General features: G+C 72.4%; 2 protein-coding genes across 2 annotated transcripts in view; one reads left to right on the top strand and one right to left on the bottom strand.

Moving 5' to 3' along the window:
• The first annotated feature begins 6,447 nt into the window (after window positions 1-6,447).
• SWSAP1 (SWIM-type zinc finger 7 associated protein 1) lies at window positions 6,448-10,313 on the top strand. Its single transcript, XM_074567069.1, has 2 exons — window positions 6,448-8,112; window positions 8,702-10,313. Exons 1-2 carry the CDS (start codon window positions 7,873-7,875, stop codon window positions 9,200-9,202), a joined length of 741 nt encoding a protein of 246 aa, XP_074423170.1. The 5' UTR covers window positions 6,448-7,872; the 3' UTR covers window positions 9,203-10,313.
• Window positions 10,314-10,766: 453 nt separating this feature from the next.
• NOTCH3 (notch receptor 3) overlaps window positions 10,767-20,903 on the bottom strand; it is a 63,766-nt gene continuing 53,629 nt past the window's right edge. Inside the window, 9 exon segments of the mRNA XM_074566954.1 lie at window positions 10,767-11,307; window positions 12,104-12,191; window positions 12,293-12,380; window positions 13,299-13,452; window positions 14,020-14,170; window positions 14,702-14,901; window positions 15,842-15,971; window positions 17,952-18,091; window positions 18,212-18,273. Coding sequence (XP_074423055.1) covers window positions 10,903-11,307; window positions 12,104-12,191; window positions 12,293-12,380; window positions 13,299-13,452; window positions 14,020-14,170; window positions 14,702-14,901; window positions 15,842-15,971; window positions 17,952-18,091; window positions 18,212-18,273 — 1,418 coding nt within the window. The 3' untranslated portion in view covers window positions 10,767-10,902.

The raw sequence follows: 20,903 nt of genomic DNA on the forward strand, positions 1-20,903 counted from the left end.
CCCCGGGGGGGCCCCAACATCCCCTCCCCCCCAGGACCCCAACATCCCTCCTGGGACCCCTTGGAAGCACCAAACTCTCCCCCCTGGACCCTCAACACCCCCCCGGGGGGGCCCTGACACACACACCCCCCCTCCCAGGACCCCAACAGCCCCCCGGGGGGGCCACACCTCCCCAGGACCCCAACACCCCCCCCCGGAGCCCTAACACCCACCCGGGAACCCCCTGCAAAGCTCCAAACCCTCCCCCCGGGATCCCCAACACCCCCCCGGGGGGGCCCTGACACACATCCCCCCCCCCCCCCCCCTCCCAGGACCCCAACAGCCCCCCCCCGGGGGGGGCCACACCCCCCCGGGACCCCAGCACCCCCCCAGGAGCCCCAACACCCACCCGGGAACCCCCTGGAAAGCTCCAAACCCTCCCCCCGGGATCCCCAACAGCCCCCCAGGGGGGCCCTGACACATCCCCCCCCCCCCCCCCAGGACCCCAACAGCCCCCCCCGGGGGGGGCCACACCTCCCCGGGACCCCAGAACCTCCCCCGGGGGGGCCCCAACATCCCCCTCCCCCCCAGGACCCCAACATCCCTCCTGGGACCCCTTGGAAGCACCAAACTCTCCCCCCTGGACCCCCAACACCCCCCCGGGGGGGCCCTGACACACACACCCCCCCTCCCAGGACCCCAACAGCCCCCCCCGGGGGGGGCCACACCTCCCCAGGACCCCAACACCCCCCCCCGGAGCCCCAACACCCACCCGGGAACCCCCTGCAAAGCTCCAAACCCTCCCCCCGGCATCCCCAACACCCCCCCGGGGGGGCCCTGACACACATCCCCCCCACACCCAGGACCCCAACAGCCCCCCCAGGGGGGACCTGACACCCCCCCCAGGATCCCAACAGCCCCCCCGGGGGGGGCCACACCTTCCTGGGACACCAACATCCCCCCCCCGGAGCCCAGCATCCCTCTGGGACCCCTTGGAAGCTCCAAACCTTCCCCCCCCCGGACCCCCAACAACCCCCCAGGGGGGCCTGACACACACACCCCCCCCAGGACCCCAACAGCCCCCCCGGGGGGGGGCCACACCTCCCCAGGACCCCAACACCCCCCCCCGAGACCCCCGACACCCCCCTGGGACCCCCCTTGAAGCTCCAAATCCTCCCCCGGGATCCCCAACACCCCCCCGGGGGGGCCCTGACATCCCCCCCCAGGACCCCAACAGCCCCCCCCGGACCCCAACATACCCCCAGGGGGGGCCCACACGCCCCGGGGATCCCAGATTTCCCCGGGGGGGGCCCCAGCATCCCCCGGCAACCTCCAACCCCTCCCCACGGGCCCCTCAACCCCCCCTCCCCCCCCCAGAGGGTCCCCAAACTCCCCCCAGGACCCCAACCCCCCCCCGGGACCCCACCAGCCCCCCCAGAGGGAGCCCCAAAATCTGCCCCCCCCCCCCCCCCCCCGGACCCCAGCACCCCCCCTGGGACCTCCAGACCCTCCCCGGGACCCCGAAACCTGTCCCCCCCCGGGGGTCCCCAAACTCCTCCAGCTCCCCCCCCCCAACCCTCACCTTGGGCCCCCCCCAGCCCCCCCAACATCCCAGGACCCCCAAAACCTTCTTGGGACCCCCAAGGCCCCCCCCCCAACCCCCAGGCCCCCTGCTCCCCCCAACCCCAAGGCCCCCCCCCTCCAAATCCTGCTGTCGTGTCCCCCCCCCCCCAGGTGACCTGCGTGGTGGGGAACTTCCAGAGCACGGGGGGGGCGGTGAGGGGGGGTGGGGGGGGGCCCCCACATGCCCCCCCCGAGCTGCCCCCCCCGCAGCCTCCCCTCGAGGAGATCAGCGTGACCCAGGTGAGGGGGGGGCAGGTCCTGAGCGCCATGGGGGGGGGCTGGGAGGACCCTGACCCTTGGCGGTGGGGGGGGGGAGGCACTGGGGGGGTCTTGAGCCCCATGGGGGGGTCCATGGGGAGACCCCAACCCTATTGGGGGGGCGGGGGGGGTCCTGTGCTCCTGGGGGGGTCATGGAGGGGACCCCAACACCGGGGGGGGGCCATCTAGGGGGTCCTGAACCTCTGGGGGGGGGGTCGTGGAGACACCCCAACCCCATGGGGGGAGGGCCTGAGCCCCATGGGGGGTCCATAGGGAGACCCCAACCCTATTGGGGGGGCAGGGGGGGGGTCCTGTGCTCCTGGGGGGGGTCGTGGGGACACCCCAACACCGGGGGGGGCCATCTAGGGGGTCCTGAACCTCTGGGGGGGGTCGTGGGGAGACCCCAACCCCATGGGGGGGGCACTGGGGTGGTCCTGAGCCCCTTGGGGGTGTCTGGGGGGGGGTCATGGGGGGCACCCCAAAACTGGGAGGGGGCGTTGGGGGGGTCCTGAGCACCGTGGGGGGGTTGGGGGGGTCGTGGGGGGACCCCAAACGTATTGGGGGGGCACGGGGGGGGGGTCCTGTGGGCATGGGGGGACCCCAACCCCATGGGGGGGGGGCACTGGGGGGGGTTCTGAGCCCCGTGGGGGGACCCCAGCCCCATGGGGGGGCTTTGGGGGGGGGGCGGTGGCCGGGGGCATGTGGGGACACCCTGCCACTCTGGGGGTGCTGGGGGGGGGTGTCAAGGGCTGTGCCCCCCCCCAGACCCCCCCTGTGCCCCCCCCCAGGCACGCCGAGCCGACTTCCCGGCCGTCACCTGAGCGTCCCCCACCCCGGGGGGGGCCACGGGGGACCCCGACACCTCGGGGGGGGGGGCGGCGGGGAGGGCTGTCACACACCCCCCCCCAGCACGGGCACGAGGCGGGGGGGGGGACGACGACAAGGGGGGACACGGGGGTGGGGGGGGGACATACATCACGGGGGGGGGACACGCTGTGACGGGAGGGGGGGGGGGCGTACCCCAGGGTAATAAAGTGGCTGCGTGTGACATCCCTGTGTCCATAAGGGGGGGGCTATAGGGGCTGGGGGGGCGTCTATAGGGGCTGAGGGGTGTCCGTAGGGCTGGGGGGGGCTGGAGGGGGGGGCTATAGGGAGTGTGGGGTGTCCATAGGGCTGGGGGCTGTCTATAGGGGTCGAGAGATGTCTATAGGGCTGGGGGGTGTCTATAGGGGGTGTGGGGTGTCCATGGGGCTGGGGGCTGTCTATAGGGGTCGAGAGATGTCTATAGGGCTGGGGGGTGTCTATAGGGGGTGTGGGGTGTCCATGGGGCTGGGGGCTGTCTATAGGGGTCGAGAGGTGTCTATAGGGCTGGGGGGTGTCTATAGGGGGTGTGGGGTGTCCATAGGGCTGGGGGCTGTCTATAGGGGTCGAGAGGTGTCTATAGGGGGTGTGGGGTGTCTATAGGGCTAGGGGGTGTCCATGGGGCTGGGGGCTGTCCATAGGGGTTGAGAGGTGTCTATAGGGCTGGGGGGTGTCTATAGGGGGTGTGGGGTGTCCATAGGGCTGGGGGCTATCTATAGGGGTCGAGAGGTGTCTATAGGGGGTGTGGGGTGTCCATGGGGCTGGGGGCTGTCTATAGGGGTCGAGAGGTGTCTATAGGGCTGGGGGGTGTCTATAGGGGGTGTGGGGTGTCCATAGGGCTGGGGGCTGTCTATAGGGGCCGAGAGGTATCTATAGGGCTGGGGGGTGTCTATAGGGGGTGTGGGGTGTCCATAGGGCTGGGGGCTGTCTATAGGGGTTGAGAGATGTCTATAGGGCTGGGGGGTGTCTATAGGGGGTGTGGGGTGTCCATAGGGCTGGGGGCTGTCTATAGGGGTCAAGAGATGTCTATAGGGCTGGGGGGTGTCTATAGGGGGTGTGGGGTGTCCATGGGGCTGGGGGCTGTCTATAGGGGTCGAGAGGTGTCTATAGGGCTGGGGGGTGTCTATAGGGGGTGTGGGGTGTCCATAGGGCTGGGGGCTGTCTATAGGGGTCGAGAGGTGTCTATAGGGGGTGTGGGGTGTCTATAGGGCTAGGGGGTGTCCATGGGGCTGGGGGCTGTCCATAGGGGTTGAGAGGTGTCTATAGGGCTGGGGGGTGTCTATAGGGGGTGTGGGGTGTCCATGGGGCTGGGGGCTGTCTATAGGGGTCGAGAGGTGTCTATAGGGGTCGAGAGGTGTCTATAGGGCTAGGGGGTGTCCATGGGGCTGGGGGCTGTCCATAGGGGTTGAGAGGTGTCTATAGGGCTGGGGGGTGTCTATAGGGGGTGTGGGGTGTCCATAGGGCTGGGGGCTGTCTATAGGGGTCGAGAGGTGTCTATAGGGGGTGTGGGGTGTCCATGGGGCTGGGGGCTGTCTATAGGGGTCGAGAGGTGTCTATAGGGCTGGGGGGTGTCTATAGGGGGTGTGGGGTGTCCATAGGGCTGGGGGCTGTCTATAGGGGCCGAGAGGTATCTATAGGGCTGGGGGGTGTCTATAGGGGGTGTGGGGTGTCCATGGGACTGGGGGCTGTCTATAGGGGTCGAGAGGTGTCTATAGGGCTGGGGGGTGTCTATAGGGGGTGTGGGGTATCCATGGGGCTGGGGGCTGTCTATAGGGGTTGAGAGGTATCTATAGGGCTGGGGGGTGTCCATAGGGCTGGGAGTGCCCCTATGAGCAGTGAGGTATCCATAGGGGCCAGGGGGTGTCTATAGGGCCAGGGTGTATCTATAGGTCTGTGGGGTAGCCATAGGGCTGGGGATACCTATAGGGGCTGTGTGGTATCTATGGGGGCTGAAGGGTGTCTGTGGGGCTGCGGGTGTCTATAGGGCTATGGGGTGTCCATAGGGCTGGGGGGCTCTCTATAGGGCTGGGGAGGTGTCTATAGGGGCTGGGGGTCTCTATAGGGCCCGGCTCTCTCTATAGGGCTGGGGGTGTCTGTAGGGGCTGTGGGGTGCCCATAGGGGCTGGGGATGTCTATAGGGGCCGGCTCTCTCTATAGGGCCCGGCTCTCTCTATAGGGCCGGGGGTGCCCGTCCATAGGGAGGGAAGGGCACCTACAGGTACCCCATGGGGGGGGGTGCGGCCGGGGGTGGGGGGGGGGCCGGGGGCGTGGCGTGGTCGGTCAGGCCCCGCCCCCCGGACTGCGGCGGGGCGTGGGAAGGGGCGGGGATGCGATTGGGCGGGGCTTGTTGTGGGCGTGTCCCACCCCCTCGGCCCCGCCCCCTCGGACTGCGGCGGGGCGGGCGGCGGCTCCGGCGGCGGCGGCGGCGGCGGTGAGTGGGGGGGAGGGGGGGGGGGGGGGCGGCATGTGGGGGGGCCTATGGGCGGGGGGGTATGGGGAGGGGGCACTATGGACGGGGGGGCATAGGAGGGACCCTATGGCCGGGGCTATGGCGGGGGGGGGCCCTACGGCCGGGGTATGTAGGGGAGGCTCTAGGGGGGGGGCCCTATAGCCGGGGCTATGGTGGGGGGGGCCCTATAGCCGGGGCTATGGGGGGGGGCCCTAGGGCCCTATTGCCGGGGGTATGGCGGGGGGGGGAGGGCTATGGACTGGGGGTATAGGAGGGCCCCTATGGCCAGTGTGTATAGGGGAGGCCCTATGGCTGGGTGCACGGGGGGGGGCCCTATGGCCAGGGTATATGGGGGGGGGTGGGGGGGGGCCCTATGGCCGGGGTCTAGAGGAGGGGCCCTATGGCCAGGGATATAGGAGGGACCCTATGGCCGGGGTCTATAGGAGCGGCCCTGTGGCCTGGCCATGAGGCTGCAAGGGGCCGTGCGGAGCCACCCACCCTATGGCAGAGCCCTGGGCCCGGCCAGTCCCTGCGGAGCCCTTGTGGAGCCCCTAGAGAGCCCCTATGGAGCCCCTATAGGACCCCTATAGAGCCCCTATGGAGCCCCTGGGGAGCCCCCGTAGCGCGGGGCGGGGGAGGGGGGAGCTGACCGCGGTGCTGAAAGGGGCGGGGCAGCCCCGGGCGCCCGGGTCCCCCTGTACCCCTGGGTGTCCCCCCCCCCGGACGCCTGGGTCCTTCCGTGTCCCCCCCGGACCCCTGGGTCCCCCTGTACCCCTGGGTCCCCCCCCCGAACCCCTGGGTCCTTCCGTGTCCCCCCCGGACCCCTGGGTCCCCCTGTACCCCTGGGTGTCCCCCCCCCGGACGCCTGGGTCCTTCCGTGTCCCCCCCGCACCCTTGGGTCCCCCTGTACCCCTGGGTACCCCCCCCGTCCCTAACGCCTGGGTGTCCCCCCCCCGGACCCCTGGGTCCCCCTGTACCCCTGGGTCCCCCTCTGAACGCCTGCATCCTTCCATCCCCCCCCCCGGACGCCTGGGTCCCCCTGTACCCCTCGGTGTCCCCCCCCCCGGCCCTAACACCTGGGTCCCCCCCCAGCCCAAACGCCTGTCCCCCCCCCCCGCCCCATACCCCTGAGTCCCCCCGTGACGCCTGGGTGTGTCTCCCCCCCCTCGGTCCGAACGCCTGCGTCCCCCCCAATGCCTGGGTCAGCCCCCCCCCCCCCCGCCCCTAACGCCTGGGTCAGCCCCCCCACCCCCGGACCCCTGGGTCCCCCTGTACCCCTGGGTCCGTCCATGTCACCCCCCCCTCCCCCCCGGGTCCGTCTGTGTCCCCCCCCGGGACGCCTGGGTCCCCGCGCCCTTCGGTGACGGGTATTCTCGGGCGGATAATACGGACGCGCTGTTATTGCTTGAGAATACGCGTAGCCGAGGGGACGCCCCGGCCCTCGTGAGCCCTCGTGAGCCCTCGTGAGCCCTCGTGCCACCCGGCGAGGCCTCGTGCCACCCTCGCCCGCTCTCACGCACCCTCGCACGGCCCTTACGTGGCCCTCGCGCGACACTCGTGCGACCTCGCGTGACCCTCGCGCACCCTCGTGCGAGTCCCACTCACCCTTGCGCGGCACTTGTGCATCCTCGTGATCCCTCGTGCAACTTCGCGCCCCCCCTCGCGCAGCCTGACGGTCTGCAGGGGAGCCCAGATCATGATGCTGCGCACACGCGCGCGCGTGTGTGTGTGTGCGCACACGTGGGGTCAGCACGTGCACCCATGTGTGCACAAGTGTGTGTGTGTGTGCACGCACGTGGGGTCAGTGTGCACACGAGGACGTGCACGAGAGAGAGAGAGAGTGTGTGTGCGCGCACACGGGGTCAGCGCGTGCATCCGTGCGTGCACGTGGGGTCAGCAGGTGCACTGGGGTGTGCACAAGCGTGTGCACAAGCGTGGGGGTTGCAGTCGTGCACCGGGGCGTGCACAAGTGTGTGTGTCTGTGCGTGAGTGTGCACACGTGGGGGTCACTCTGTGCGCAAGGGAGCGCACAAGTGTGTGTGTGTGTGCGCGTGCACGCGTGCTGGGGGTTCCACTCGTGCACCAGGGTGTTCACAAGAGTGTGCACAAGCGTGTGTGTGGGGGGGGGGGGTTCAACACCTGCACCGGGGTGTGCACAAGTGTCTGTGTGTGCGCGTGTGTGTGTGTGTGTGTGTGTGTGTGTGTCCATCCCGTCGCCATGGCAACGCGTTGCCAGGCAGCGGCTGGGAATTGATTGACAGCCCCGCCCGCTGGCTCCGCCCGCCCGCCGCTTCCCCATTGGCCGGCGGGCGGGGAAAAGGGGCGGGGCGCTGCATCTCATTAGGAGACGGGGCGGCGCTGGATTGGCGGCAACAGCAGCCAATAGGGACCGGGGGAGGGCGGGGCCGCCGGGGGCGTGGCGCGACGCCCCCGGCGAGACGGCGCTCCCCATCGGCTGCCGCGGTGGGCGGGAGCGGCGCTGAGGGAATCTCCCCGCTGATTGGCTGAGGTGCTCGCCGGCCGCGGTGGGCGGGAGCAGCACTGAGGGAATCTCCCCGCTGATTGGCTGCGGTGCTCGCCGGCCGCGGTGGGCGGGAGCGGCGCTGAGGGAATCTCCCCTCTGATTGGCCGGGGTGCGGAGGGACGCTCACCTGATTGGCTGGCTCCCGGGGAGCGCGCGCGGCGGACCGGCCGGGGCCGCGATGGCGGCGGCGCTGGAGCGGGCGCTAGGCTCCGTGACAGCGGGGGAGGCGGGGGCGGCGCCGGCGCCGGTGCCGGTGCTGGTGCTGGGCCCGGCCGGCTCGGGCCGGACCTCGCTGCTGCTGCGGGCGGCGCTGGCGGGCGGCGGCGACGGGCCCCGCGCTCTTTTCTTGGCGCCCAGCGCGCTCCCGCGACTCCCGGGCGGGGACGACAGCGGCGGCAACGACCCGCGGGCGCTGCAGGTGAGGGGGCGCCGGGAGGGGGCGCCGGGAGGGGCGGGGTGGGACGCAGGGGCGGGGCTTGGCGCGAGGGGGCGTGGCCTGCGACGGGGCTAAGGGTGAGCGTGCTGCGCTGCTGGGGGCGTGGCCTGGGGCGGGCGCGGGGCTCTGTGGGCGGGGCTTGATGGAGGGACGGGGCTTGGCGCCGGTGGGTGTGGCTTACCGTGAAGGGGCGGGGCTCTGGGTGAGCAAGCCTGGCTGTTGAGGGGCGTGGCTTGCCGCGAGTGGGCGTGGCTTTCCCGCGAGTGCTATGCTAATGGCCGGGGCATTATGCATGTGGGCGGGGACTACGGCGGGGGGGCGGAGCCATAAACGAGCATGCGGCGCTGTTTGGGGCGTGGCATGCGGTGAGGGGGCGTGGCCTGCGGCGGGGGGGCGTGGCGTGGCTCGCGTGTGGGCGGGGCTCCCCGTGTGGGCGGGGCCATGGGTGATGCCCAGCCGCGCATGTGTTTGCTGTGGGGGCGTGGCCAGTCGCCGAGGGGGCGTGGTCTATCGCGGAGGGGGAGTGGTTTGGTCAGGAGGGGGCGTGGCCTGACTCTTCCCCCATCCCCAGCGGCTGGAGCTCCGGTACCCCCCGAGCCGGGCGGCGCTGGGCCGGGAGCTGGCGGCGGTAGGGGCCCGGCCCCGGCCCCCGGGGCTGCTGCTGTTGGACGGGCTGGAACGGTACCTGGAGGGGGCCCCGGCCGCCTCCGCCCGCCTGGCCGCCCTGCTGCTGGAGGCCGCCCGCGCCCCCGGGTCCCCCCGACCCCCAGCCCAGGTCCTGGCCGCTCTGCGCCTGCCGCCCCCCGGCCCCCAGGTCCTGCCCGTCCTGCGCCGCTACTTCCCGGCCGAGTGTCGCCTGCGCCCCCAACCCGGCGTCCCCCCCTGCCTCCGAGCCCGCCTCGTCCGCCCCGGGGCTCCCCCCCGCCGCTGGAGCCTCCGCTTCGGGCCCCGGGGGCGGCTCCGGGTGGGCCCCGCTGAGGGGGACAGCGAAGGGGACGAGGATGCCCAGCCCGACGGGGACAGCGAGGGGGACGAGGACACCCAGCCCGATGGGGACGAGGCCTGGGGCTGAGCTCGGCTGTCACCTGCCCTCCCCTTCCCCCCCCCAGGGTGTGGGGGTGACACGGAGTCCCGGACACAACGGTGACACGGACCCCGACGTCACCCGGGCATCGGACATTGGGGTGACGCCAACCCCGTGGGTGACGCCGGGCCTGGACCTTGGGGACATGGACAGTGACACGGACCCCAGCGCCAGGTGCCCCCCCCCGATAGACCCGCCCGGCACCTGGGGTCCCCCGATAAGCCTTATCAGCCCCCCCCAGGCCGGGAGGGACCCAGGCGTCAGGGCGGAGCCAACGCTGCTTTATTGTAAAAAAAAAAAAAAAAAAAAACGGAATTAAAAAACAAACCTAAAAGCAAAGAAAATTCAGTTCCCGCCCCCCCCCTCCGGGAACACACCGGCCACAGGGACGGTCCCCGTGTCACATTCCCCCCCCGCCATGTCCCCTCCTGTCACAGGGTCCCAGTGCGAGGTGGCACAAGGGTGACGCAGGTGAGGCGTCCCCTCCGTCGTGATGTCACAGGGGGGCCATGTGACATCAGCGTGACGTGTCCTTTCTGTCACGGTAGCGCCGTGTCTCTGTGTGACATCAGAGTGACGTCGCAAGTCTCTGTCGTGGTGTCACAGCATCCCTGTGTGATGGGGCCCCTCCGTTGTGATGTCACGGCGTCTCCGTGTGACATCAGCGTGACGTGTCCCCTCCCTCGGGTGTCACGGCGTGTCCGTGTGACGTGGCCCCGCCGTCTTGCTGTGTCACGAGGTGATGTGTCCCCTCTGCGTCCTCCTGCCCTGGTGTGTCCATGTGACATCGGTGTGACACGTCCCCTCCACCGCGGTGTCGCGGCACCGCCACGTGGCACGGCCCCTCCCTCATGATGTCACGGCGTCTCCGTGTGACATCAGCGTGACGCGTCCCCTCCCTCGGGTGTCACGGCGTGTCTGTGTGACGTGTCCCCTCCGTGTTGCTGTCACAATGCGACGTGTCCCCTCTGCGTCCTTGTGTCACAGGGTGACATCGGTGTGACACATCCCCTCCGTCATGATGTCACTGTGTCTCTGTGTGACGTCAGCGTGACGCAGCCCCTCCATCGTGGTGTCACGGCACCGCCACATGGCACGGCCCCTCCATCCTGATGTCATGGCGTCTCCATGTGACATCGCTATGAGATGTCCCCTCCGTCGTGGTGTCATGGCGTGTCCATGTGACATCAGTGTGATGCGTCCTGCCCATCGTGTCACGGCGTCTCCGTGTGACGTCACTGTGACGCGTCCCCTCCGTCGTGATGTCACGGCATCCCCGTGTGACATCACTGTGATGCGTCCCCTCCATGGTGATGTCACGGCGTCTCCGTGTGATGTCACTGTGACGCGCCCCCTCCATCGTGATGTCACGGCATCTCTGTGTGATGTCACTGTGACACGTCCCCTCCATGGTGATGTCACGGCGTCTCCGTGTGACATCACTGTGACGCGCCCCCTCCGTTGTGGTGTCACGGCGTCTCTGTGTGATGTCACTGTGATGCGTCCCCTCCACTGTGATATCACGGCGTCTCCGTGTGACGTCATTGTGACACGTCTCCTCCATCGTGGTGTCGCGGCGTCTCCATGTGACGTCACTGCGTTGCGTCCCCTCCCTCGGGGTGTCCCACATCCCCCCCCCGTGCCCCCCTGTCCCTGCCGTGGGGGTGTCCCCAGGCCCCCCCCGCCCCTTAGGAGCAGAGCACGTAGGGGGGGGCTGGGGCGGGGGAGCCCAGCCCGGGGGGGTCCCCGTCAGCAGGGGGGGCCCATTTGGGGGTGTCAGCATCGGGGGGGGCCCCTTTCTGGGGGGCCAGGTTGGCGTAGGGCCCATTGGGCGGGGGGGTGCCGGGGGGGTCCCCCGGGGGGGGCGCCCGGGGGCAGAGCAGGGCCGAGCCGGGGTCGAAGAGGGTGTACTCGAAGCTGGAGGCGGGCGAGGGGCCGGCGGGGGGGGCGGTGGGGGCCGGGGGGGGCTCCTCGGAGGGGGGGCCCTTGCCCGGGGGGGGCCCCACCTCCTCCACGGTGCTGGGCAGCTCCTCGGCCTCGGCGACACCCCCGGGGGGGGCCCAGGGAGCCCCCACCCCCTGGCACAGCCAGAGCTGGGGGGGGGGGACGGACACACACACACAGGGTCAGGCACCCCCCCGGGGGAAAACCCCAAAATACCCCCCAAAAAACCCTCCCCGTGGGGGACACCTCCCCCGGACACCCCCAAACCCCCCCCACTGGGGTAACACCCCCCCCCAGGGGGAAACCCCAAAATACCCCCCAAAAAACCCTCCCCGTGGGGGACACCTCCCCCGGACACCCCCAAACCCCCCCCACTGGGGTAACACCCCCCCCCAGTCCCCGCCCCTCCCCTAAGGAGCCCCCAAACATCCCCCTATTTGGGGTAACGTCGCCAAAAGCTCCCCCCAAACCCTTACCCCCTGTGGGGAAACCCCCCCAGACACCTCCAAACCCTCCCCCCATGGGGTAGCCCCCCCAGGCACCCCCAAAACACCCCCCCCGTGGGGTAACCCACCCCAGGCACCCCCAAAACACCCCCCCCGTGGGGTAACACACCCCCCCCAGACACCCCCCTATGTGGGGTAACCCTCCCCCAAAGCCCCCCAATCCCCCCCCATTCGGGTAACCCCCTCCGCCCCCCCACCGACGTTTGGGGCACCCCCCCGCCCTCTCCCCCCCCCCCCCCCAGTATTGGGGCAGGACCCTATTCCCCCCCCCCCCCCCCAACACCCCCATTAGGGTAGGGTCTACAATAACACACTGTGTCATCCCCCCGTTCCACCCCCGACCGCCCCGAGCCACCCCGATTAGTTCAGGGCCCCCCCCCCCCGCCATGTCCACCCTTACTATGGGCCCCACAACGCCCCCCCCCCGGGGCCCCCCCACCTGGAAGTTGCCCCCGTAGGCGCTGAAGAGCCCCTCGAACTCCCGCTCGGGGCCCGGCACCGGCGGCCACAGCTTCTCCCGCAGCGCCCTGCACGGCCCGGCGTCAGTCCCGCCTGGCCCCCCGCTGGCCCCAGGGCCCCCCCGCCCCCCACCGTGTGTGTCCCCCCCCGTCCCCCCTCCCCCAGTTACCTGCGGTGTCCCAGCAGCCCCAGCAGCCCCAGCCCCAGCAGCAGCAGGGCCAGCAGGCAGGACAGTCCCAGCGTCACCGGGTCCACGTCTGGGGACACCGGGGGGGGGGGGGGGGTCAGTGCAGGGTCCCGGGGGGGGACACACCGCCCCACCCCCCCATCCAGCCCCCTCCGATGAGGGGGAGGGCGGTGTCCCCCCCCGCCCCAGTCCTCCCCAAGTCCCCCCACCTCCCCCTGTCCCCCATGTCCCCACTCACTTGCAGGGGGGGTCGCAGCTGTGTCCCCCCTTCCCTGTGTCCCCCCAAGTCGTCCCCCCCCATCTCCCCCTGTCCCCGCTCATTGTGGGGGTCACGGCTGTGTGTCCCCCTTCCCCGGGTCCCCCCCGGGTCCCCAAGTCCCCCCCCCCCATCTCCCCCTGTTCCCCCGTGTCCCCACTCACCTGGGGGGGGGGACAGCCGTGTCCCCCCTTTCCCTGTGTCCCCGCCCCACACCGTGTCCCCTTGTGTTCCCCCCATCCTCCCCTGTCCCCCCCGTCCCCCTGCCCCCCGATCCCCCTGTATCCCCACTCACTGGGGGGGTGACAGCCACGTCCCCCCCCCCACATCCCCCCCGTGTCCCCAAGTCCCCCATCCCCGTGTCCCTGCTCACTGGGGGGGGTGACAGCTGTGTCCCCCCCCCACATCCCCCCCCGTGTCCCCAAGCCCCCCCATCCCCGTGTCCCCCCCATGTCCCCGCTCACCCGCGGGGGGTGACAGCCGTGCGTCCCCCCCCACATCTCCCATGTCCCAAGCCCCCCCCATCCCCGTGTCCCCCCATGTCCCCGCTCACCCGGGGGGGGTGACAGCCGTGCGTCCCCCCCACATCTCCCCATGTCCCCAAGCCCCCCCATCCCGTGTCCCCCCCATGTCCCCGCTCACCCAGGGGGGTGACAGCCGTGCGTCCCCCCCCCATCCCCCCGTGTCCCCAAGCCCCCCCCATCCCCGTGTCCCCCCCGTGTCCCTGCTCACCCGGGGGGGTGACGGCGCTGGCGGGGGGGGACCAGGGGCTCCAGAACCCGCTGTAGCTGAGCCCGTCGGGGCGGGCGCGGGCGCGGACGCTGTACCGGGTGCTGCCGCGCAGGGCGCCCACCCGCTGCTCCCGCCGCCCCGCCGGGACCCCCACCTGCGCCGGGGGCGGGGATCAGCGCCGGCACCCACGGACCCCCCCCCGCCCCGCCCCCCACCCTCTGTGTCCCCCGGACCCACCGCGTCCCCCCCAGACCCTCTGGATCCCACCCCCCAGGGACCCACCGCATCCCACCCCCTCCACGCCCGGGACCCACCGGACCCCCCTCCCTCCCCGGATCCCTCCCCACCCCCCCGGGACCCCCCGGATCCCTCCTCACCCCCCCGGGACCCCATCGAATCCCCCCCCCCCCCGGGGATCCCTCCCCACCCCCCCTGAGACCCACTGGGCGCCCCCCCAGGGACCCACTGGATCCATCACCCCCCCCCCCCCAATGGATCCCCCACTGGACCCCCCCCATCCCGGGGCCCACTAAAATCCCCCCCCCCATTGGATCTCCCACGAATCCCTCCCGCGACCCGCCGCCCCTCATCCCCCCCCCGAGAAGCACCCACCCCCCGGGACCCCCCGGATCCCCAGGGCTCCATCACCCGGGGGGGCTCCCCTGCCCCCGTGTACCGGGACCCCCCCGGCTCCCCCCATTCCCCCCCCCCCAGGACGCACCGTGCGGGGGGGCAGCCCCGGGGCGCGCAGGGCCAGCTCATAGACCAGGCTGGACTCCAGGTAGGGGCTGGGGGGGGCTGCCAGCGCACACACACCTCCCCCCGCGCCCCCCCCGGCCCCACCGACACGTTCTCGGGGGGGCCCAGAAGCACTGGGGGGGGGGGGGGAGGGGAAGACACGGGCGTGAGGGGGGGCCCGGCACCCAGGGGGCTCCTCAGCACCCCCCCCCAAGTGCCTGGGTCCCCCTCCCCCCCCGCCCCGATCCTCTGGGTCCCCCCCGGTCCCCGCCCCGCCATCTGCCCCCCCACCAACCATTTGTGTGTCCCCCTGAGCCCCAGGGCCCCCCCGGGACCTCCTTGACCCCTGACCCCCCCCAAGGCCACCCCATCGGTGGCCCCCCCGGGTCCTCCTGGCCCCCCCGTCAGTGTCCCCTCTGTCCCCCGGGTCCCTCCTGTTCCCCTCCGTGCCCCCCCATCGCTGTGTCCCCCCTGCCCTGGCCTCCAAGTCCCTCCTGTCCCCCCCCGATCCCTGTCCCCCACGTCCCCCCTGACCTCCGGCCCCCCAGACCCCCCCCAGCAGTGTCCCCCCCATCGGTGTCCCCCCCCCGGTGCTCCCCCATTGCTGTTCCCCCTCACCCCCGGCCCACCCCAAGGCCCCCCCATCGGTGCCCGCCCCGCCGTACCGACTTGGTCGATGAAGAGGGTGCGTTGCAGGAGCGGGGCGGGGGAGGGCGCGGGGGGGGCGGGGGGGGGGTGCGGCACCACCCGCAGCTCCAGCGGGACGAAGGCCACGAGGGCGGGGGGCGGCAGCGAGCACCAGAACCGCGAGCGGTTCCCGGGCAGCGCCTGCGCCCGCAGCGGGCAGCTCTGCCAGGGCTCCGGCCTGGGGGGGGGCAGGGGTCAGGGGTCAGGGGGGGTCAGGGGGGGTCAGGGGGGTCAGGGGTCACGGGGAGACAGGGGGCAGCTCTGCCAGGGCTCTGGCCTGGGGGCACGGGTCAGGGGTCAGGGTCAGGGGGGGTCAGGGGGGTCAGGGGTCACGGGGAGACAGGGGCAGCTCTGCCAGGGCTCTGGCCTGGGGGGGGCAGGGGGCAGGGGGGTCAGGGGTCAGGGGGGTCAGGGGTCACGGGGAGACAGGGGGCAGCTCTGCCAGGGCTCCGACCTGGGGGGGGCAGGGGGCAGGGGGTCAGGGGTCAGGGGGGGTCAGGGGTCAGGGGGGGTCAGGGGTCACGGGGAGACAGGGGGCAGCTCTGCCAGGGCTCCGACCTGGGGGGGGCAGGGGGCAGGGGGGTCAGGGGTCAGGGGGGGTCAGGGGTCAGGGGGGGTCAGGGGTCACGGGGAGACAGGGGGCAGCTCTGCCAGGGCTCTGGCCTGGGGGGGGGCAGGGGTCAGGGGGGGTCAGGGGGGTCAGGGGTCACAGGGAGACAGGGGGCAGCTCCGCCAGGGCTCCGGCCTGTGGGGGGGCAGGGGGTGGGGTCAGGGGTCATGGGGGGGTCAGGGGGGGTCATGGGGGCAGCTCTGCCGGGGTCCTGCCTGAGGGGGGGGTCAGGGGTCATGGGGTCAGGGGGAGACATGGGGGGGGGTCACGCCTGGGGTCAGGGGTCAGGGGTCATGGCTGGGCCCAGGGGGTCGGGGGTGGGGTTGAGGGGTGCCAGGGCGTCGGGGTCAGGGGTCAAAGGTCACCCAGGGCAAGGGGGCACCGGGGGGGGGGTGGAGTCGGGGGTGCCAGGGTGAGGGGGGGGGCAGCGGGGTCAGAGGGGGGTGGGGACCACGGCAGGGCCTGGGGGCCGGCGGGGGCGGGGGGTCGGGGGTCGGGGGTCACGCACTCCAGGCGGTAGAGCAGGCGGAAGGGCCGGGGGTCGGGGTCCCCGGGGCGCTCCCAGAAGCAGGTCAGGTCGTGCAGGCGCCGCGAGAAGCACTTGGGCTCCCGGGGCTCCGCCGCCAGCAGCGCCCCCACTGCCGCAGGGGGCAGGGGTCGGGGGTCAGGGGTCAGGGGTCAGGGGTCAAGGCCCGCCCTCCCCCCCCCCCCCATCCCCTCCCCACTGCTCCCTCCGGCCTTTTGCACGACCCCCCACCCCCCGCAAAGCCCCCCCCCCCCCCCCCACTTTGCGCACCCCCCCCCCCTTGCACAAGCGCCCCCCCCCAAGCCCCCTTTTCGCCCCCTCCCCCCTTTGCAACCCCCCCTTGCACAAGCGGGCCCCCCCCCCCCCGCCAACCTCCCCTTCCATCCCCCTTGCACGAGCGCCCCCCTCCGCCTTGCACGAGCACCCCCCCCACGCACACACCCCCCCTTGCACAAGCGCCCCCCCACGAGCCCCCTTTTCGCCCCCTCCCCCCTTTGCAACCCCCCCTTGCACAAACGCCCCCCCTTTGCGCAACCCCCCCTTGCACAAGTGCCCTCCCACGAACCCCCCCTTCCCACCCCCCTTGCACAAGCGCCCCCTCCGCCTTGCACGAGCGCCCCCCCTGCACACACCCCCTTGCACAAGCGCCCCCCCACGAGCCCCCCTTGCACAAGCGCCCCCTTCTTTCCACCCCCCCAGCCCCCCTTTCACCAGCACCCCCTTGCACAAGTGCCCCCCCCTTGCACAAGTCTCCACATGAGACCCCCCTTGCACACCCCCCCTTGCACAAGCGCCCCCCCACGAGCCCCTCCATGCACAAGCGCACCCCCCTTGCACATCCCCCTTGCACAAGCGCCCCCCCCGAGCCCCCTTTTCGCCCCCTCCCCCCTTTGCAACCCCCCCTTGCACAAGCGGCCCCCCCCCCCCCGCCAACCTCCCCTTCCATCCCCCTTGCACGAGCGCCCCCCTCCGCCTTGCACGAGCGCCCCCCCCCACGCACACACCCCCCCTTGCACAAGCGCCCCCCCACGAGCCCCCTTTTTGCCCCCTCCCCCCTTTGCAACCCCCCTTGCACAAACGCCCCCCCTTTGCGCAACCCCCCCTTGCACAAGTGCCCCCCCACGAACCCCCCCTTCCACCCCCCTTGCACAAGCGCCCCCTCCGCCTTGCACGAGCGCCCCCCCTGCACACACCCCCTTGCACAAGCGCCCCCCCACGAGCCCCCCTTGCACAAGCGCCCCCCCTTTGCACAAGCGCCCCTTCTTTCCACCCCCCCAGCCCCCCTTTCACCAGCACCCCCCTTGCACAAGCGCCCCCCCCTTGCACAAGTCTCCACATGAGACCCCCCTTGCACACCCCCCCTTGCACAAGCGCCCCCCACGAGTCCCTCCATGCACAAGCGCACCCCCCTTGCACATCCCCCTTCACAAGCGCCCCCCCACGAGCCCCCTTTTCGCCCCTTCCCTCCTTTGCAACCCCCCCTTGCACAAGTGCCCCCCACTTTGCACCCCCCCTTGCACAAGTGCCCCCCATGAGCCCCCTTTTTGCCCCCTCCCCCATTTGCACCCCCCCTTGCACAAGCGCCTCCCCTGTACAGCCCCCTTTGCACAAGGGCCCCCCCCTTTGCGCACCACCCCCTTGCACAAGCGCCCCCCCGTGAACCCCCCCTTCCACCCCCCTTGCACAAGTGCCCCCCTCCCCCTTGCACGAGCGCCCCCCTGCACACACCCCCTTGCACAAGCGCCCCCCCACGAGCCCCCCTTGCACAAGCGCCCCCCCTTTGCACAAGCGCCCCCTTCTTTCCACCCCCCCTCGCACAACCCCCCCAGCCCCCCTTTCACCAGCACCCCCTTGCACAAGCGCCCCCCCCTTGCACAAGTCTCCACATGAGACCCCCCCTTGCACACCCCCCTTGCACGAGCGCCCCCCCACGAGCCCCCTTTTCGCCCCTTCCCCCCTTTGCGCACCCCCCCTTGCACAAGTCCCCACATGAGCCCCCCCTTGCACACACCCCCTTGCACAAGCGCCCCCCCCGTTGCACGAGCGCCCCCCGCCCCCCCACCCCCCGAGCGTCCCCCCCCCCCCCCGGTACCTTCCAGGTCGAAGCCCCCCGCCCCCCCACGGGCGCTGCCCAGGAGCCCCCCCAGCGCCAGCAGCAGCCCGGGCCCCGCCATGGCGCTCTGCCCCCCCCGCCCCCCCCCCGCCCGATAAGGCCCGGCCCCTCCCCCCGGCCTGGGGGGGGCCGATAACGCCGCGGGGGGGGGGCGGGGGGGGGAGGGGCCGCCCGGGGCCTCGCGGGGACACGCCCCCCCCTCCCCTCCCCCCCCCCCCCCCCCCGCGACCCCCTGAGACCAGGCACAGGCGGGGGGGGGAGGGGAGGGCTTTAATGGGGGACTGGGGGATACTGGGAGCAACTGGGAGACACGGGGGGGGCACTGGGGGATACTGGGAGCAACTGGGAGACATGGGGGGGATACTGGGGGGACACTGGGGGATACTGGGAGCAACTGGGGGGGCACTGGGGGCAACTGGGGGACACTGGGGGATACTGGGAGCAACTGGGAGACACGGGGGGGGCACTGGGGGCAACTGGGGGGGCACTGGGGGATACTGGGAGCAACTGGGAGACACGGGGGGGCACTGGGGGATACTGGGAGCAACTGGGAGACATGGGGGGGACACTGGGGGCAACTGGGGGGGCACTGGGGGATACTGGGAGCAACTGGGAGACACGGGGGGGGCACTGGGGGATACTGGGAACAACTAGGGGGGCACTGGGGGCAACTGGGGGGGCACTGGGGGATACTGGGAGCAACTGGGGGGGCACTGGGGTGGAACTGGGGGACACTGGGAGCAACTGGGGGATACTGGGCTCGGGGGGGGGGGGGCACTGGGCTCAGGGGGGGGCCCCGCGCCCCCCCCGCCCCCCCCGGCGCCCCTCCAGGATGAGCCGCGACTGGCGCTTGATGGCGGCGCGGGACGGGGGGGCCCCGCCGGGGGGGGCGGGGGCGTCCTCTGGAGGGGGGGGGGACACGACACACGCCCCCGCCTCAGCCCCACAGCGCCCCACAGCGCCCCCCCGAAGAACACGCGCCCCCCCCAGCCCCACATAGCGCCCCACAGCCCCCCCCAAAGGACACACGGCCCCCCCCCAGCCCCACATAGCGCCCCACAGCCCCCCCCCAAAGAACACACCGCCCCACATAGCACCCCACAGCCCCCCCAAAGAACACACCGCCCCCCCCAGCCCCACATAGTGCCCCATGGCCCCCCCCAAAGAACACATGGCCCCCCCCCAGTCCCACATAGTGCCCCATAGCCCCCCCCAAAGAACACACCGCCCCACATAGTGCCCCATGGCCCCCCCCAAAGAACACATGGCCCCCCCCCAGTCCCACATAGCGCCCCACAGCCCCCCCCAAAGAACACACCGCCCCCCCCAGCCCCACATAGTGCCCCACAGCCCCCCCCAAAGAACCACCAAGTCCCCCCCATAGCCCCCCCACGTCCCCCCATAGCCCCCCCAAACCCCCCCCAGCCCCTCCAAAGACCCCCCGTAGCCCCCCAAGTCCCTCCGTAGCCTCCCCAAAGACCCCCCCAGCCCCCCATAACCCCCCCCAGCCCCCCAAGTCCCCCCAGAGCCCCCCCCCGCCCCCCCTCACCGTCGGAGCTGGGGGGAGGGGCTGCAGCATCCTCCGGGGGGGGGCGGCCGTGGGGCAGCAGCGGCTCCAGCTGGGGGGGGCCGGACACCCCCCGCAATAGGTCAGGGCCCCCCCCCGTCAGCTCAGGGCCCCCCCCCGGGATGGCTCAGAGGGGCTCAGGGCCCCCCCCCAACCCCCCCAGCTGGGGTCAACACCCCCCAAAACCGGCTCAGGGCCCCCCCCCAGACCCCCCCCATTGGTCTGGGCCCCCCCAGTGGGGTCAGGGCCCCCCCCCAGACCCCCCCAAGCACCCCAGGGGCCCCCAGACCCCCCCCCCAAATGGGGTCAGGGCCCCCCCAGACCACCTCAAGCCCCCCCCCCATCCCCCAGAACCCCCCAACAAGCCGCCCCCGCCCCCCCCCCCCCGTGCCCACCTGCTGGGGGGCGCTGGGGGGGGGCGCTGGGCCGGGGGGAGCGCCCCCATCCCCCCCTGCAGCGCCGCCAGCCCGGCCCGGGCCTGAGCCAGCAGCTGGGGCAGCGCCGGGGGGGGCCCGGGGGGAGCGGCCCCCCCTCCTCCTGCGGGGACACTGAGGCACCGCCACGCACCTCCCGCCCCACGGCGCCCCACGGCTCCCCCCAGAGCGACCCACGCATCCCCCCCTCCCGCCCCACGGCGCCCCACGGCTCCCCCCAGAGCGACCCACGCATCCCCCCCTCCCGCCCCACGGTGACCCACGGCTCCCCCCAGAGCGACCCACACATCCCCCCCTCCTGCCCCATGGTGACCCACAGGACCCCCACAGCAACCCACACATCCCCCCATAGCAACCCATGCGTCCCCCCCTCCTGCCCCACAGTGACCCACACATCCCCCCCTCCCGCCCCACGGCGCCCCACAGCTCCCCCCAGAGCGATCCACGCATCCCCCCCTCCCACCCCACAGCGACCCACGGCTCCCCCCAGAGCAACCCACGTATCCCCCCCTCCTGCCCCACAGTGACCCACACATCCCCCCCTCCCGCCCCACAGCGACCCATGGCTCCCCCAGAGCGACCCATGCATCCCCCCCTCCTGCCCCATGGTGACCCACAGGACCCCCACAGCAACCCACACATCCCCCCATAGCAACCCATGCATCCCCCCCTCCTGCCCCACAGTGACCCACATGTTTTGCCCCACAGACACCCAGTCCTCCCACCCCACAGGGACCCACATGTCCTGCCCCATAGGAACCCAGGCCTCCTGCCCCACAGACACTCAGTCCTCCCACCCCACGGGGACCCGCATGTCCTGCCCCACAGGGACCCAGTCCTCCCACCCCATGGAGACCCACATGTCCTGCCCCACAGGAACCCAGGCCTCCTGCCCCACAGACACCCAGCCCTCCCGCCCCACGGGGCCCC

Source organism: Larus michahellis, chromosome 25, assembly GCF_964199755.1.
Source record: "Larus michahellis chromosome 25, bLarMic1.1, whole genome shotgun sequence".
NCBI lineage: Eukaryota > Metazoa > Chordata > Aves > Charadriiformes > Laridae > Larus > Larus michahellis.